At 46.4% G+C, this 19,838-nt stretch overlaps 1 protein-coding gene across 1 annotated transcript in view; it reads right to left on the bottom strand.

The window, feature by feature from the left end:
• LOC309565942 (4-galactosyl-N-acetylglucosaminide 3-alpha-L-fucosyltransferase FUT6-like) overlaps window positions 1-18,337 on the bottom strand; it is a gene marked incomplete at both ends in the record, with an annotated part of 112,967 nt that extends 94,630 nt beyond the window's left edge. The window contains one exon of the mRNA XM_082270971.1: window positions 17,752-18,337. Coding sequence (XP_082127097.1) covers window positions 17,752-18,337 — 586 coding nt within the window. The remainder of the gene's footprint in view (window positions 1-17,751) is intronic.
• Between the last annotated feature and the right edge of the window lie 1,501 nt (window positions 18,338-19,838).

Here is a 19,838-nt window from a genome sequence, read left to right as displayed (position 1 = left end):
CATCTCTCGTATCATGTCCGCAGTCTCTGACCATCTCTCGTATCATGTCCGCAGTCTCTGACCATCTCTCGTATCATGTCTGCAGTCTCTGACCATCTCTTGGATTATCTCTGCAGTCTCTGACCATCTCTTGTTTTATGTCTGCAGTCTCTGACCATCTCTTGTATCACATACACAGTCTCTGACCATCTCTTGTATCATGTCTGCAGTCTCTGACCATCTCTTGCCTCACGTCCGCAGTCTCTGACCATCTCTTGCATCACGTTCGCAGTCTCTGACCATCTCTTGCTTCGCGTCCGCAGTGTCTGACCATCTCTTGCATCACGTCCGCAGTCTCTTACCATCTCTTGCATCACGTCTGCAGTCTCTGACCGTCTCCTGTATGATGTCTGCAGCCTTTCAACCTAATTTACTGAAACTGTACAAAGGCACCCTAAACCCTGCGACAACCAATTAGAATTTACCTTTTGCTAGTGTGATGTCAGATATGTAACACTTAACATTTTGCTTTGTGCACGGTTTCTTGAACAAGCTCTTGATGTTCAACTTTCCCAGGAAGTCATAGAGGAACTGACTCACCATTTTCTGGTTACAGCTAATTTGGAAAGATTTGGTATCGGTGCTTCATCTAGGCTACTGGGAAATGAATTTCTCTTGTGTGTTGTGGATGTTCTGGGACCTCTGCTATTTTGAAAATGGCTGAAGCAGTTCCATAGGAGCCTCCAGAAAGGCTTCTACATGGGGCACCCTGATTGCCATAATTGGTGCTCTCAATTGCTTTTATGGGAAGAGTTACACGTAAAAGTGGAGATTAGAAAGTTGAGAGATTAACATGCATGTGGTCACATTTTATAACATTTTATGATGGGGCATTGGGTTGAGCTTGGGCGGGACTTACTTTAAAATGTGGGCGGCGTCATCAAATTTAGGTTCGGGCTGAAGCCCCTGGTCTTTTTCCCACCTAATAACGCCCCTGGTACCATGTACTTCTTTGAAAAAAGTATCCTGTTCTTGCCCGTCCTTCTGTTTTACAGTTAGAAACTGACCACACTAAGCAGGAGAACACACACCGTGGTCAGTTCTCTAGCTGTGCTGTGCTCCCCTCCAATTAACTGACTTGTCCTGATGTGCCTCCCCTGCACAGCTAGTCACTGGAAAGTTCAGTGTGCTGTTGCTTCTCACCCCCCCCCCCCCCAGCTCCTATGCAGCTGAGAACAGAGGAAAAAAAGGGAATGTGATCACTTATAAAAATGTAAAAGAAAAAGGTATATATATATATATATATATATATATATTTTTTTTTTTTTTTTCATATCTATACAGTCTGTAAATGTTTTGCCTTTCATTAAAATTTTAACCTGAATGGGCTGTTTTACAAGGTGATCATTTACAATCATTTTAAGTCTTTTTTTGTCCTAGGGATTTTGTCTCTGGCAGTTTCTGGCTCTCCCTTTTGTCTGTTTCAGGTCGCCCTTTATTTATTAACTTTCTATAGGCAGGGATTTTTGTTATCTGCTGTCACTGGGCAGATCTGTCAATATCTTTCAGCTCAGATTGGTCCAGGACTTTTGGTGGGAAAAACCTGACAACCAATTGTGGATCGTGCCTTTTGAATATTTTCACTTCTGAGGTGCCTGTCAGCAGATAGATCTTCAATTAACTGAGTTTATCCCACCCTCTCTCCCCAAGTTATGGCTATCCTTTGTTAGGGATAATGTCGCCCACATTTGTGGGTGGACAGTGTGGTGAAATACATTAACAGACTGGTTATGTTTCGCTTGAGTCTAAGGCCCGGTTCACACCTGAGTGATTTTCAGCTTGGAGTTCTAAAACACTAAAGTCAAATCCCATTCATCCATTTCAATGGCCCTAGTTCACATCTGAGCATTCCTGAAGCAAAATGTCTGTCTCTCAAAAAAGTAACAGTCTCTTCCCATTCCCCAGTCAATTTTGGAAACAGACCCACCAGGAATGGATCTGAACTGTGGACCTTGACATCCTCTCAACTAGTGGACCATAAGATGGCTTTAACCGACCTGACAGCTGTGTTCCCCATAAACATCAAGATGGACCACAACCCCAATCCACAGATATCTGATCCGACAACGACAAATAGGTACCCTTGCTCTGATTTGACTCTCTATAAGGTACTCCCCACAAAGACATTCTAGCTAATACCCACCATTTAATATGCCTCTGATGATTATTTCTATGAACGCTAAGGGTCTAAACAACCCCTATAAATGGGCGGCACTTCTAAAGGAAGCACGTTCTCTGAAGGCAGACATAATTTTCGTGCAGGAAACACACTTTGCCGCTCATAAGTGTCCGCGTTTCAACCTCCAACACTTTCCACATATATACCTGGCCAGTGGCCCCAAAAAACATACAGGGTTCTCATAGCAGTAAGAGACTCAGTAACATTCCGCCACATACGCACCATTCAAGATACCCAGGGACAGTACATCATACATATTTGTGAACTAAACCAAACGGTCTTCACACTGCTCAATCTTTACGCTCGAAACACAAAAAAAGCGAATATTCCTGGCTCCGCTGCTGACCAAGACCTTAGAGGAAAAATAGGTCACCTTGATTATTGGTGGAGACTTTAACATGATCCTAAGTCCTAATATGGATTCCTCTAATCCTTCTAGGAAACCTATCCACTCTATTGTTTCCTTGCTTCTGAAACACGAGCTGTATGACATCTGGTGCTTCTTCCATGGTTCTGAAGGGACTACACCTTCCTCTGTTCTGCGCATTCAGCCTTCTCTCGTATTGATTTTTTTCTTATCTGACAAAAGATTCTTGCAAAATGTTCTGCACACTAAAATTGGTACCATTGCTTGGTCAGACCATGCCCTGTTACCTTGGAATTTGATGACAAACTTTGTAAATCCCCCCCCCCCCCCCCTCCATGTTGGAGATTGAATACTTCTCTCCTGGAGAACAATCAATTGTACCAAAAAATCGTGCAAGAGCATAAAATTGTTTTTTGTTTTCATGTATAATGATACTCCAGAGGGGAACAGATTTACCTTATGGAATACGTATAAAGTGTATATGAGGGGGGTACTAATTAAAATGACTAAGAGACAGAGGGAGAGGCAGATTGAAGACTTGCTTAAATCCATTACCTTAAAAGAACACACAAACAAAAACAACCCAACTCCTCAGCTTACTCGAGATATCCTCCAAAATAGACAAGAACTGAGGTCCCTACTGCTATATAAGTTTGAGAATCATCTCAAATTTCTTAAAGCCAATTACTATGTCTTGGGTAACAAAGCAGGAGCCTGGCTGGCCAAAAGGGTTAAAGCAAAACAAATTAAACAAAAAATAGCTGCATGATATTTGCTCGGTCATCTATAAACTGCCCAACCACAAATCTCCAGGAGATGATGGCTTCTCCAATTAATTTTATAATTGCCAATCTGTCTTCAGCCTTCTGGGGCCTTTCCTTCTGAAATGTTAAAGGCCATAATCGCAACAATCCCCAAGCCTAATAAGGACCCAAATAGCCTTGCAAACTACAGACCCATATCTCTCCTCAACACAGATGTAAAGAGCTTTGCATAATTACTAGCGATGAGTCGACAAAAAATCCTGCCACAACTCATCCACCCTGATCAAGTGGGTTTTGTCCCAGGACTACAGGCCCCTGATGGCACTAGGCGTCTCACTAACTTGATCTCACGGGCTGGATCCCTGGGAACGCCTTCTCTGCTCCTATCCTTGAATGCAGAGAAGGCATTTGATAGGGTCCACTGGGGATATTAAGGCGGTACTTAAGGAATTTGGGATTGGAGGATGGTTACAGGCAGGCCATACTATCCCTTTACTCTAACCCATCAGCCTGTGTACTCAGTTCAGGGATTACCACTAAATCAATAAAAATAACCAACGGCACTAGACAAGGCTGCACCTGATCCCCAATTATTTTTACGCTCATTATGGAACCATTATGGAAGCATTAGAACCAATCCTAAAATTGCAGGTCTCTCTGTAGCGGGTATAGAACACAAAATAAGTCTTTTTGCTGAGGATGTCATGCTCATGCTCTCCAATGCACTGACATCTTTACACGAGACACAGAAAGTACTAAATGACTTTAGTGATGTGTCCGACTATAAACTAAACGCCACAAAATTGCAAATCTTAGGTATCAATGTCCCTTCATCCGTGCAATTTTCCTTAATGAAGAACCACCCATTCTGCTGGTCCCCTCATTCCCTACCATTTCTAGGAATTCAACTAACCCCACACACATCCCAGCTTTACAAATACAATTACAAACCCTTCTTGGACACACTACTCCAACAACTATCCAAATTGAAAAACCAAGAGATTTCCATGGAAGGGAGAATAGCAACCTTGAAAATGTTTCTCCTCCCTAAACTCCTCTACCTGTTCAGTACACTGATGATTCCCCTATCACGTACATTTCTTGCCTCTATCCAAAAACTTTTACCCAGTATATATGGAATCAGAAACCTCCTAGATGCTCCCTTATCATTATGATGAAACACAGAAAACATGGGGGAATGGGGACCCCCAATATTATGGCTTACTACAAAGCCTGCGTTTTAGACCAACTAAACATTGGTGGAACTCCTCCCAATATAAAATATGGATGAGTATGGAAGCCAATAGCATTCATCAGGGAGACCTTAAATCTTCTAGGGGCCACCCCTCCTACCTCTACTATCTCAACAGTACAAGCCACATTTAAGATCTGGTTAGAACTTCCCCTTGATCCCACAAAGACAGGTTTGATGTGTAAAATCCTTACCCCTATCTCAGTACTCCAACATTTCATACCCTGTATTGATATAAAGATATGGTTACACAAAGGGATCACTCTAGTGAAAGACCTATTCCAGGACGCATCACTACACTCCTTTGAATATCTCTCCTCGCTTTACCACCTTCCCCCAACAACACACTTTACTTATCTACAAATCCGATCAGCGAGAAACAGCAAACCCCTTTAGAGGAATTTCGGTATTCTATAATATATACAGTGCCCATAACTCCTTCTCCAAGGCCAACCCCAATTAACAAATGGGAAGGAATATTGGGTTTGGCTTTCCCAGATGTCCATTGGGAAAAAGTCTTCTCCATTACATACGCCTCATCCAAGTGTGTCAATTCCTGGGAACTTTTCCAGAAAGTAGTGAATTCTTGGTACCTTACCCCATTCAAACTATCTAAGTTTTACCCCTCTCATACAGCTCTATGCTGGAAGAACTGTGGAGAGCCAGGTACATTGCACCATATAATGTGGTCCTGTATATCGCTAAGGTCATTTTGGAATAACATTTTCTCTATTCTATCTGAAATCCCTGGCCACCATATTACCCCTAATCCTGAACTAGCTATCCTACACGTAACTATCCATGAGATACCACTCACATTGAGAGTAGTGATTACACAACTTTTACTAGCGGCAAAACCTACCATCACTAGGTTGTGGAACTATCCAAATCTACCCTCCCCTACACTATCATCACTCTTAACCATCAATGTGAGATGGAAAGACTTCCAGCCGCCATGAACCTTAAGGGCAAGTTATTCAAAGACAAATGGAACTCCTGGCTAAATAATACTAAATGTACAGTCAAAATCTGATAACGGATGTTTAAGATCCTTCTATATTGTACAATTGTTGTATAAGATTAACTTGCAACACCAATATAACAAAACATGATTACGAGCATTCGTTATTGACTGGGTCCCCGCCCTTTCTCCTCCCCCCTCCCTCCCGCCCTACCTCTCCACTTCTATTCCTATCTATCCATCACCTTGATGGCCTTACCTAGCTTATTGTGACCTACAACAGGTGAACTTGTTAAAGGTATCTTGAACTTAAGACCTATGGATGTAACCGATACCTGTTTGTAATCTCATCCATCGTTTATCACTTTTCTTTTTGTTTTTTTCTTGTTGTTGTATCACTTTAAATGCATCAATAAAGATATATTGAAATTAAAACCATCTATTTTATCTTTTTAAAGATCTGCAGGCAGGGGGCTTATCAGAATCTGGAGGCCCCATTTAACAAGGGGGACACCAGATCCTGCCCCCCCCCCCCCATGTGAATGAGTATTGGGTACATTGTACCCATTCTCATTCACCAAAAAAAGTGTCACATAGGAAAAAAAAAACCCACACACACAGTTTTTTACAATTCCTTTATTAAAAATCCAAAAATATTGTCTCCCCCCCCCCCCCCCCCTCCGTAGCCGCATGCTCGAATAAGGGTTTGGTATGGATTTGGGGGGGACCCCACACCATTTTTCCCAACATCGTTTTTAAGGACAGAACTTGGCTCCTCCCTTCTCAGGGAACACCGCTTCCAATACTAGCTTTAAACCAGACTGGCCCTTCAGTTTTGGTGTTTCCTCCGGCAGAGAAACATCGCTAGGAGCAGGGACATAAGCAGCTAGAGATGCTGAAGCAGCTAGAGATGCTGAAGTCCGTGTTTCCTGGAGGGGGGAGACAAGGGAGACAAGGTTTCTCTCTCTGGGCTGGATGAGGGGCAATGTCATTTGTGGCGGGGGATAGGATGGCTTCCAGTTCCGGCCGGGAGATTAGAAAGTGGCCAGACGCTGGTCTAGTGCGGCCTCTCTGTGCTGTAGGGACAGTGGTCAGGTGCCCAGAGGGAGATGTCAGAGGCAGAGACTTCCAGAACTGCTCCAGGTGACAGCAGCACCAGCCATTCTAAGGTAAGGATTTGCCATATCCTGCCAGCTCCACAGGGAGGGGGGAGTGCGTCCAGGACCCTGGAGGTGGTTGGTCCCGGAGGAGGCACTCCGGGTGGTCCTCCTGTAGTAGCACTGGTGGGAAAGGGGCAGCCCTAACTCAGATATTGATGGTTGCTCTCTCTCTGGCTTTTTTTGTGTTTCAAGGTCACCGATAAGACTAAGTCGCCGCACAGCTCCAATAAGAAATGTCCTTCATGCACGGCCACTATGGGGGAATCCTGGACCAAGATACTGTGCATTAAGGACCAGGGGCGGACTGACAACTCATGGGGCCCCCGGGCAATAGGAGATTATGGGGCCCCCTGTGTCCCCATCCACACTCGAGCCACACCCACACAAAGCCCCACCTACATATTGCACTACTCACAAATGCTTTAAAGCAGCAATATAAGAAAAGCAGTGTGTCACCGTCTAGCAGCAGCTAAACTGTAAGGAGGGCTGTGTCCAGGGCCGGCGCTACCTATAGGCAAGGTAGGCGCCGGCCTAGAGCGCACATCAGTCGGGGGCGCCGCCCCCGCACTACCCCTCCGGGCAGAAGGGCTGCTGGGCGTGTGCTGTCAGTGCTCTTTCCTGTGACACTCCGTCTCCCGGCCCCACAGCCGCCTCTTCAAAATGCTACCAGAGCTGTGTGTTGCTGGGTATTAGAGGCGGAGGTTGGTGGTGTGGCTCACCAGTTGGGGCGGGGCTGTGCGTGTGATGGGGTGGAGAGCTGGCAGAGGCGATCCGAGTTTCGGGCTGCTGCTACCTTGTGTGCTGTCAGCTCCGAACAGAGTAAAGGGCCATACACACTATAAGATTTTCTGAAGACTTTTTCCTTCAGATTTACCTTTTCTATGTAGTGCAAGGGCCTGCCAGATTGCATACAAATGGAAAGTGTTTAGGTTTGACCTCATATTATATGGTTTTGGTAAATCTAAAGGAAAAAGTCTTCAGAAAATCTTATAGTGTGTATGGTCCATAAGGAAGCGGCCGGGATGCAGCCTCCTTCATGGAACGTGAGTGGGACCCGTCTGGGGAGATTAGCCTGGAGGGGAGGTGATGAGGGGCAGAGGGGAGAAATACCTCCTGGGCTCTGTACTGGGGGTCATAGGGCAGAGGGGACCTGATTGGCAGAATCAGTCACCTGACTGTTTGTTGTGACAGGAATACACTCTGATTATGGAACAACATAGGGGAAGCCTTCCATATACTACCCCAGCCTGTCCGTATACATCCCCAGCCTGTCCGTATACATCCCCAGCCTGTCCGTATACATCCCCAGCCTGTCCGTATTCATCCCCAGCCTGTCCGTATACATCCCCAGCCTGTCCGTATACTACCCCAGCCTGTCCGTATACATCCCTAGCCTGTCCGTATACCACCCCAGCCTGTCCGTATACCACCCCAGCCGGTCCGTATACATCCCCAGCCAGTCTGCAAACCACCCCTGCCTGTCCGCATACCACCCCAGCCTGTCCGTATACATCCCCAGCCTGTCCGTATACATCCCCAGCCTGTCCGTATACATCCCCAGCCTGTCCGTATTCATCCCCAGCCTGTCTGTATACATCCCCAGCCTGTCCGTATACTACCCCAGGCTGTCCGTATACATCCCCAGCCTGTCCGCATACCACCCCAGCCTGTCCGTATACATCCCCAGCCTGTCCGTTTACCACCCCAGCCTGTCCGTATACCACCCCAGTCTGTCCGTATACCACCCCAGCCTGTCCGTATACATCCCCAGCCAGTCCGTTTACCACCCCAGCCTGTCCGTATACCACCCCAGTCTGTCCGTATACCACCCCAGCCTGTCCGTATACATCCCCAGCCAGTCCGCATACCACCCCAGCCTGCCAGCATACCACCCCAGCCTGTCCGTATACATTCCCAGCCTGTCCGTATACCACCCCAGCCTGTCCGTATACCACCCCAGCCTGTCCGCATACCACCCCAGCCTGTCCGCATACCACCCCAGCATGTCCGCATACCACCCCAGCCTGTCCGTATACCATCCCAGCCTGTCCGTATACCATCCCAGCCTGTCCGTATACCACCCCAGCCTGTCCGTATACCACCCCAGCCTGTCCGTATACCACCCCAGCCTGTCCGCATACCACACCAGCCTGTCCGTATACATTCCCAGCCTGTCCACATACCACCCCAGCCTGTCGGTATACATCCCCTGCCTGTCCGTTTATCACCCCAGCCTGTCCATTTACCACCCCAGCCTGTCGGTATACCACCCCAGCCTGTCCATATACATCCCCAGCCTGTCCGCATACCACCCCAGCCTGTCCGTATACTTCCCTAGCCTGTCCGTATACTTCCCTAGTCTGTCCGTATACCTCCCTAGCTTGTCTGTATACCTGCAGACCACAGCTGGCGTGAGGAAGCGAGCCGATGTTGCCATTATTTGTCTTCAGTCTTGGCCCAGAAGAGCAGATGAAGGCCTGGGGACCACGGCTGAAGAAATAGGTAGAGAGGCGCCACAAAAAATCTTCACCCCTGCACCCGTGTACATGGGCAAGAAAAAGGGGGTGGAGTCAGGGGCAGAGCCAATGGGGGCGGCAAAATGGGGTTTCGCCTAGGGTGTCAAGAATCCTTGCACCAGCCCTGGCTGTGTCCTCAATCTTATTTCTTTCTTTCTTTCGCTCCAAGGTGAAAAAATAGAGGTCTGTTTAGAACCCTGGTATATCACCAAAGCCTCCCAACTGGGCTCCTAAAAAAAGTTGTATAAAGTAATAAAAAAAATAAAAAATAAAATTGTAAAACAAAATAATAAAATAAATTGGTAAAAAAATTAACAAAAATAAAAGACTACTGACCCCATCCACTGCTCTACTGGCACCTTCCACTGCCCTACTGACACCATCCACTGCCCTAATGACACCGTCCACTGCCCTACTGACACCCTCCACTGCTCTACTGACACCGCCCACTGCCCTACTGACACTGTCCTCTGCCCTACTGACACCATCCTCTGCCCTACTGACACCATCCACTGCCCTTCTGACACCGTCCACTGCCATACTGACACCGTCCACTGCTCTACTAACACCGTCTACTGCTCTACTAACATCGTCCACTGCCCTACTGACACCATCCACTGCCCTACTGACACCGTCCACTGCCCTACAAACACTGTCCGCTGCTCTACTGACACTATCCACTGCTCTACTGACACTATCCACTGCTCTATTGACACTGTCCACTGCTCTATTGACACCGTCCACTGTTCTACTGACACTGTCCACTGCCTTACTGACACCGTCCACTGCCCTACTGACAATGTCCACTTCTCTACTGAAACCGTCCACTGTTCTACTGACACCGTCCACTGCTCAACTAACACAGTCCACTGCTCAACTGACACTGTTCACTGCTCAACTGACACTGTTCACTGCTTAACTGACACTGTCCACTTCTCAACTGACACCCTCCACTGCTCTACTGACACCATCCTCTGCCCTACTGACACCGTCCGTACATTGCTCTACTGATACCATTCACTGCTCTACTGACTCTGTCGTCTGCTCTACTAACTCCGTCCCCTGCCTAACTGACACCATCCACTGCTCTGCTGGCACAGTCCACTGCTCTACTGACACCATCCACTGCTCTGGTGACACTGTCCTCTGCTCTGCTGACACCGTCCTCTGCTCTGCTGACACCATCCACTGCTCTACTGATACCGTCCGTCCACTGTTCTACTGATACCATCCACTGCTCTACTAACTCTGTCGCCTGCTCTACTGACACCATTCACTGCCCTACTGACACCCTCCACTGCTCTACTGATACCGCCCACTGCCCTACTGACACCGTCCTCTGCCCTACTGACACCATCCTCTGCCCTACTGACACCGTCCACTGCCCTACTGACACCGTCCACTGCCCTACTGACACCGTCCACTGCCCTACTGACTCCGTCCACTGCCCTACTGACACCGTCCACTGCCCTACTGACACCGTCCACTGCCCTACTGACACCTTCCACTGCCCTACTGACACCTTCCACTGCCCTACTGACATCATCCTCTGCCCTACTGACACCATCCTCTGCCCTACTGACACTGTCCACTGCCTGCGGACACTGTCCGTGGCCTTAACGACGCGATCCATTGCCCTACTGACTGACACTACCTGGGTTGCAAAGGTCGCATATGCGACCAGGCTCTGGTGTTCTTTGCTACCATGGGGGGGACCAAAACAGCAGGAAGGAGATCCGCTACAGAACATGTGAAAATGTCCTGCTGTTGGATTGTAATAAAGAAACTTGAAATGGGAGCAAATGGCCTCAGGGATCAGTGGGATGGGCTCAGGCTGGGGGTCAGGAGGGCCCCATGGGTTCTTGCACTGGGGCCCTGAAAGTTCTAGTTACGCCGCTGTCAGCATGCATATAGCAAGTCAGCTTTTTATGCTCAGTGTAAGAAAATCAGTGAGCAGAGGCAAGAATTTCACTTTACATATGCTTTTTTTTTTTTTTAATTAGATTTTTATTTGCACAAAAAATAATCACATTACAGGAACAATGTAATGACATTAAACAGACAAAAAAGGGAGTGGTGTCCCCATAAAGAGCAAAGAGACAAAGAAAAGAACAGTTCATCTAAAGGAATATTGAGTTAAACAACACAGAACTGCATTAACTGTGGGTAAGAAGCAAAGCAACAATTGCATAAATCATACCTCCGAGAAGAACAATGAGATCAGGTAGAGTTCAAAACATATGAGTCCCAGTCATCCCAGACAGCATTGAACTTAATAAGTTCATTGTGTACCCTTGCCATCAAGGACTCCATCTCCCGAATCTCCAAAACCAGCTTTAGAAAAAGGGGTTTGTCAGGGGGGGATTGTTGTAACCAACACAATGGGATAGCCCTCTTAGCTGCCAAGAGGAGGAAAGATTTCAGTTTGGTTGCCGTCTTAGAGAGCCTAGGGAACGGTAGACCCAGCAGGCAATGCAAAGGATAAAGCGGCAAATCCAAACCCACTGCCGCTTGAAGCGTAGCCATCACCATGGACCAAAAAGGTTGTATAAGGGAACATGTCCAAAAAATATGATAAAGGGAGCCCCTCTCCTTCCCACAACGCCAACATAAGGCAGAACAGGAGGGACTCATCCTGTGAAGGCGGACCAGGGTCCTATACCAAAACAGGAGAATCTTGAGAGCGGTCTCTCTCTGCACCACGCAACGAGATGATTTGAAATTGGACGTCCATATTCTATTTCAGATAGGCAATGTGATAGGTCGATCCAGTATCCCGGACCACTTGCGCATATAAAAGTGTTAGTCCTCAGTTAATGGAGCAGCATCATGTAGGATATTATAAATTGAAGACACCAAATGACCCTGATGAGGACCCCGACCACACAACAATTCAAAGGCCGTGGGCCTCTCCAGGGTGAGTGATGGTGACAATGTCCTGAAATAATTGCGGATTTGAAGATAAAAATAAAAAGAGCCTTTTGGCAAAGCAAATTTCTCTCTAAGTTTCTCAAAGGTAAAGAAGGAGCGGGATCCTCCATTCTGGTCCTGTGAAATATGGCAATATAGGCTACTTATCTTTTTTCCTTAATATATCATCTTTTTATGAGTGGATATGGACTCTTTAAGGGTGGTCTCTTGGAACACTAGGGGTTTGAATTCTCTGCAGAAACGCTCCTTAGTGTTCCAATATTTAAAATCCTTTAATCCCCATATACTGTATGTGTCCTTCAGGAGACCCATTTGGTGGGAACCAGAACACTGGCTCTCAAGAAACCATGGGTTGGGCATCATTATCATTCTACATTTTCTACGTATGCATGGGGAGTCAGTGTTCTTATCCATAAGTCTCTTCCATTTAGACTTTTGGATCTTTCCCTAAATCCAGAAGGAAGATATGTTTTGCCTAATTTGCAGGTGTCATCTTTTACTTTATTGCTGGTGGGGTTATATATACCCCCGCCGGCTTCGATTAGGCTACTGCATAGAATCTTTAAAGAAAGTGCAAAATTTGAGAACGAGAATATACTTATTGTGGGCGACTTTAATATGGTTCCAGATCCGAGTATGGATAGAATGACTGGAGATTCTTCTTCTAGATCAGATCTAGCTGAATGGGCTGAGACCTACTGGTTAACAGATCTTTGGCATTGGCACCATCCCCACTCTAGGGAATATACTGTACCTGCCATTCCACTTCTTATAAATCCTTTTCTCAAATTGATTTAATGTTTGCAGGTAGCTCTCTTCTATCTCGGGTGCGGGAGATTCGGGTTCTTCCTCGAGGGATCTCAGATCATGCCCCACTTCTTTTGAATATGGAGCTATCTGGGAACCCCACCGATAGATTATGGCGACTATCCAGATATTGGACTTCTGATCCAGATATAGACCCTCTTGTAGGACCTCAAATAGCGGCCTTTTGGGAGATAAACCCTGGTACGGCACCAGTGGCTATAGTCTAGGACGCCTTTAAAGCTTGTACCCGGGGATATTATCAGACAGCCATTGGTAAGATCCAACGATATAGGCGCACTAATTTATTGCAAAAAGAAAAAGAAGCTAGAGATATGGAAAATTTGTACATTCAGACTAGAGATCCTATTTATTACACAAGATTTCAATCTCTGACCGGAGAAGTAATGGGAATACGTACAGCTCTTACCCAGAAGAAACTACTTTTTCAATCACAACGTATTTTCGTACAAGGAGAGTATAATGGTAAACTGCTTGCGCAGATCTCTAGGGAACAGACGACTGGGTACAGCATAGCACACATTCAAGATCAATCAGGTAATCTTCATTTTAATCCAGAAACCATTAACCACAATTTTACTGACTATTACCAGGCCTTATATAATACTAGGGTTGATTATTCAGAAGACGAACTGGAACAATATTTGCATGTAGCTGATTTTCCAGTCTTAACAGATAAATATCAGTCCAAGTTAGATGCCCCTATTAACCTCTCGGAGATCCAGGAAGTGGTGGCGTCTTTACAATCTGGTAAAACACCAGGCCCAGATGGAATTCCTGTCGAATTCTATAAGGCCCATTTGGACCTTTTGGGACCGCATTTACTAGCCACTCTTTCCGGATCTTTGAAGGATGGTGAACTCCCTAAAACTATGAGTGAAGCGGTCATTGTGGTGATTCCTAAACCAGGTAAAGACCCATCGCTATGTTCATCATACAGGCCTATCTCTTTATTAAATGTAGATGGGAAGATCCTTTCAAAAATCTTGGCCACTTGACTTAATAATGTTATTGTAGACCTGATTCATCCGGACCAAACTGGTTTTATACCTGAGCGGGGCACGGATATTAATATTCGGAGACTATTTACACATATGGCCTTGGCGTCGGGGGAGGGGGCAGGTGTGGTGGCCTCCCTCGACGCCGAGAAAGCATTCGACTCTGTGTGGCCATTTGTTTGGAAGATCCTAGCTAACTTCGGGTTTGGTCCTAGGTTTGTGTCATGGATTAAGCTTCTTTATGGTAACCCCACAGCCAGGGTGCGTACTAATTCATCCCTGTCGGATAAATACCCCTTATTGAGGGGTACCCGACAGGGATGCCCGTTATCTCCGGCCTTGTTCGCCTTGGCCCTGGAGCCGCTCGCGATTATGTTGCGGGCGGACCCACGGGTCCGAGGCATTAAAGTAGGTGTCATTGAGGAAAAACTGTCCCTATATGCAGACGACACTTTGATTTACTTGGCTGATGCCTCTACCTCCTTACAAAGGGCCCTACAATTATTTAACATCTTTGGTCACTTCTCAGGTATACGTATTAATTGATCTAAGTCTGTTCTTTTTCCACTACATCCATTGGTCCCTTTAATTGATACCCAGACACCATTGAAATGAGTGCAGGATATGGTGTATTTGGGCATCAAAGTGGGTCCAACGTTGGATCGTTATCAGCAAGACAACATTGAACCCCTAATCTTAAAATTAAATAAGAGGTGTGCGTCGTGGCGCATGCTTCCTTTATCCCTGGTAGGTAGAATTAATTTACTAAAAATGAGTTACCTTCCGAAGTTTTTGTATTTTTTTCGTAATTCCCCTAGTGATATGTCTAAAACTTTTTTCTCCAGATTAGACAGTATGGTAACAACTTTTGTGTGGGCTGGGCGCACCCCGCGTGTTGCAAGGCGTACACTGTACCTCCTACTCTCAAGAGGGGGTTTAGCGTTTCCTAATTTTAAGTTGTATTTCTGGGCGGCAGTACTGGTGACGGTCCGCTGGTGGTTCTCCCAGCCCAAGTTTAATTCAGCAGTCACACTAGAAGCAGCACTATTGGGATCTTATGCAGCTCTTAGTAATCTCAATTTTTGGGGCGAACGGGCACACCCCCAGATTACCAGTCTGATGAAGACGGTGCTGCGGATATGGACTCGGGCACAGGTGATATATAAGAAACCTCTACATATATCCCCCCACACTCCGTTGTGGGGTAACCCGAATTTATCACACTTGCAACAACTTCCTGACCCCCAGGTGTGGGCCACCAAAGGGATTGTGACCATGAAACATATTATCAAAGATGGAAGACTCCCAGGGTTTGAGGATTTCCAGCTCATGCATTCACTCCCTAGCACTATGGAATTTCGTTACCGGCAGCTTAGCCATGCTATGCGGGCCCAGTTTCAGGGCCTGGTTGTCTTGGAATCGGACCCTTTGGAGAAAATGTTAACTTTAAAGGTTATAGGAAAAACTCTCTCTGCTATATATTTTACTCTTTCAACGGACTATAGTCAGTCTCTTGAGAAAATTTACAATAAATGGAAAGAGGACATTCCAGACTTGACTGTTGAAGACTGGGAGGACTCGGTTAATACTTATATTCCCTCAATGATAGCGGCCAGGGATAGATTTATACAACTAAAATTTTTACAGAGCATATTACACTCCTCAACGCCTTGCTAGGATATACCCTATGAATGATCCCTCTTGTACTAGATGTGGGCATGAGATTGGTACCTTTTTACACATTGTTTGGTCGTGTCCTGAGCTGGCATCCTTTTGGAAAGCATTCTTTTGGACCCAAAGGTAACTTTATTGAGCAATCTTACAGAAGTGGTCAGGGATAAATATGCTAAAATGAGCATCAGGTATGCCCTGTTTTATGCCAGGAGAGAAATCCTTTTGCGATGGAAGTTACCTGAGTCTCCCACCCGGTCAACCTGGATAGCCGCCATCACTAAGACACTTCCATTCTACCGTTTTACATACGGAAGTAGGAATTGCCCAAAAAATTTTGATAAATTGTGGTCAGCCTGGATTGATGCTGTAGGTGTGCCAATGTCACCTGCTTTACAATAGAATCAGGATAGGATCTAAATCTCCTTTGCCCCCCCTTTTTTTTTTTATTGTCCTTGCTTTGTTGATATTCCCCTCCCCTCTTCTCTCAATTTTCCTTTTTTTTTTCTTTTTTCTTTTCTGTGTTTGTATGTATGGATATTATTTGTGCAGAGTAATGTATTGTAGTTGTAACTATGTGTTTTTTGTTCAATAATAAAAGGAAAATTTATTTGTAAAAAAAAAAAGAAGGAGCGGGACACCGGATGGACACTGGATAGCTGGAAAAGCGGAGGCTGAGTCCAAGCCCATAAACTGCTCACCCGAAGCCCGTCGGGGAGCAAAGGATTAAATAGGACCGTGGTGAGGGGGGGGGGGGGGCTGCATGGCGAAGAGAGAGAGTATTGGCTCACACATTTGCGCCAAATTCCCATGGTGACCAGCATTGAGTCCAGACACATGCCCCTCAGAACACCGTCTGTATGCAAGACAGGTGACCAAAGCAACGAGCACGTATGCACCGGATAAATCGCCCCTCTCTCAATCTCCGACCACCGGTTGGGGGCAAGCCAGGAAGACCAGGAGGCCACCACCCTAAGGTGGGAGGCATAGTAGTACTTCACAATATCCGGGGCACCCATACCCCCCGTCTCCGAGGGGCGAACACCACTGAGGACCACTGAGGAAGCCACCCTGTGTGCCTTATTATTCCAAATAAACCTTAAGAAAGACTGTTGTAACGTTTTAAGTTGAGGCATAGGAATTGCCACCGGGAGGGTATCGAACAAATAAAGCAGTTTTGGCAAAATAGACATTTTCAAAACATTTATACGCCCCAACAGGGACAGAGGCAGAGCGGTCCATTGTTGGAGGGAGATAGATATCTCACGGAATAGGGGGACAAAATTAGCGGAGTACAGCTGGGAGTGGGAGGGAGTCAAGTTAACCCCCAAATATTTGAGCGACTGCAAACACCATCTATAGGGCTATACGTGCTGCAATTGGGACAATAGTTTCTCTTATAGCCTGAAATTGCACTAAAAGAGTCTAGTAAGGCATGTAAAGATGGAAAGGAGACTAAGACATTCGTTAGAGTCAACAACACGTCGTCTGCGAATAAGGAGAGCTTATATTCCCTATGTCGCATAGTAACCCCAGCAATATCAGGGTGGGAGCGTATTGCTTCCGCCAACGGCTCTAGGCATAATATAAATAGTAAAGGGGAAAGGGGGCAGCCCTGCTGAGTGCCATTGGATATGGGGAACGTAGGTGACATAAAGGCAGACGACATGCGGACCTGTGCTGTGGCTGGGGAATAAAGAGCTTCCAGAGCCTTGTAAAAAGGACCCCCAAACCCAAACCTCTGTAGCATGGAAAATAGGTAGGGCCATCTTAGCCTATCAAAAGCTTTCTGGGCATCTAGACTGAGAACGATTGCAGGGCGGGGGAACCTCTTAAGGAGAGCGACGAGATCTACTGCTCGTCTAGTGTTATCTCCTGCATGCCTAGAAAGAACAAACCCAACCTGATCTCTATCTATCAATTTTGGCAGAAGACCAGCCAGTCTATTAGCCAGTATCTTAGTAAAAATTTTATAATCAGAGTTAAGAAGAGCGATTGGTCTGTAATTATCAGGGAGTGAAGCATCCTTACCCGGTTTGGGGATGACAGAGATATATGAGTGTAGAAAGTGAGAATGGGGTGTCCTACCCTCCAGTAAGGAAGCATAGAGGTCCAGGAGACGAGGGGCCAGGGTCGGTAAAAAGGTTTTGTAGAATATATACGGAAGCCCATCAGGACCCGGGGCCTTCAGGGAGGGTAAATCTTTGATCGTGGCTGTCAACTCGTCCATCGAGATCTCAGCATTCAATTTGTCTAGATTGGCTTTGGAGAGACTGGGGATGTCCAAGTCCCGAAAAAAGCTCTCAAACTTATCAGTAGAGAATTGAAAGCGATTCTCAGGAGTCAGACAATTATACAGAGTGCTATAGAATTTACCAAAAACATTGGCCATAGTATAGGGGCAAAGGGTGGGGCTGCCGTCCGGCTGCATCAAGAGATCCGGAACAGATTGGAAGTGCCTGGGTTTCAGCCTGTTAACCAACATCCTGTGAGGTTTATTGGAGTATTCATAGAATCTCTGCCGGGCCCACATCAAGGACTTAACCATCTTGGACATATCCAGGGCCTTGATGCGGTCTCGGAGACGGACCACTTTCCGAAGCCCTGTCACCGACGGGGAGGCCTGTAGGTGCGTCTCAGCCGCCCGGAGGTCGGCCAGAAGCGAGCTGCGCATGCTCTCAGCATCTTTCTTCAACCAAGAGCCCTACGCAATGCAGGAACCCCTGAAGAAAGCTTTGTGGGCCTCCCACATCGTGGACACCTCAGACACAGAACCTTTATTAAGCGTAAAATATTCCCGCAAACCCTCCTCCAACCGATCCCGAACTGCCGGAATCTGTAGGAGACGGTCGTTCAGACTCCAATGGCAGGCCTTAGGAGGCATCCCCGCCATGGAGACATCAAAAGTAATGGGAGCATGGTCAGACCAGGAGATAGGGAGAATCTGAACCATGCACAAAATAAGTGGAGCCGAGATAAAAAAATGGTCTAGTCTTGAATGCATCTTATGGGCAGCCGAATAAAAGGAGTACTGTCTATGTGTAGGGTGCTTAATTCGCCAAGAATCAAAAAGCCTATACGAACGAATGCATTTGCGAAATGATTTAGCCTGACTTAATTGTCTGCGGGAGGGGGTGTTTCGGCTCACGGACTGTCTGTTCCGATAAGGTGACATAATGAGATTAAAATCCCCCCCTACCACCATAAAAGGCTGAGAAATTGGGAAGTGGCCGCAAGTGTCTTATCCAGGAAATCTAATTGACCTTCATTGGGGACATAAAGATTAAGCAACGTAAAGGAAGAGGACAGATAATCACAGACCAAGGCTATATATCGTCCATGAGGATCAAACAGTGATTCACGGACCCTGATGGGACATGACTTTCGAATCAGCACAGCAACCCCAGCCTTACCTGACCGCTCAGAGGCCACAAAAGCCGTGGGGAAATATCTCGCCGCAAACTTAAATGATCCACCAGGGCGGATGTGTGTCTCCTGCACCAAAATCACGTCTGCCCCAGAGGATCGGAATGCTTTAATTGCCAGCCACCGCTTTTGCACCGAATTCAGGCCCTTGACATTATAAGACATAAACCTTAAAGCCATGACATCCCAGGATTAGAATATAAAGCATAAGCAATGATAGAACAACCTCTCCCTATGCCACAGCCCCGAGTTACAACATCATGAAAGAGCAGCAATGCAGTCTGCAATCCGTCCGGAGACAGAACACAGAGGCACCAATCCACAAATGCAACATGAACATGTCGGACCAGGGACAAAAAAGGTCCAACAGAAAATAAAAACATATAAAAAAACAATGTAAAAGAGAACAATCTGATAATGTAGCAACGTTCAGTCAGAATCATCAGAAGAAACCCTGAAGGATTAAACAATCCCAGGGAGCCCGGGTCGAATCCCACGGGCAATACGGGCGGCACGGGAGCCTCCAGGGAACAATATTCCAACGTGGATGGGTCCCCCGCCAACTCTCCAGCAGAAGAAAAAATAAAAACCAACTAAGCGTCAGAAACTTGAAAAAAAATTGCCCCATGGGGGGGAAAAACTGAGCCAGTCCAGCCAAACCGGCCAAAAAAGGCTCCTGTGAGGCAGCCAATGCAATCCAGTTCAACACAGGAGTCCGGAGAGACAAAGAAGAAAACACTTGTCCGTGT

This window comes from Pelophylax lessonae (assembly GCF_965119305.1).
Source record: "Pelophylax lessonae genome assembly, chromosome: 10".
NCBI classification, from domain to species: domain Eukaryota; kingdom Metazoa; phylum Chordata; class Amphibia; order Anura; family Ranidae; genus Pelophylax; species Pelophylax lessonae.
The sequence above is the reverse complement of the archived record's forward strand: the minus strand, read 5'-3'. Positions and strand labels throughout refer to the sequence as shown.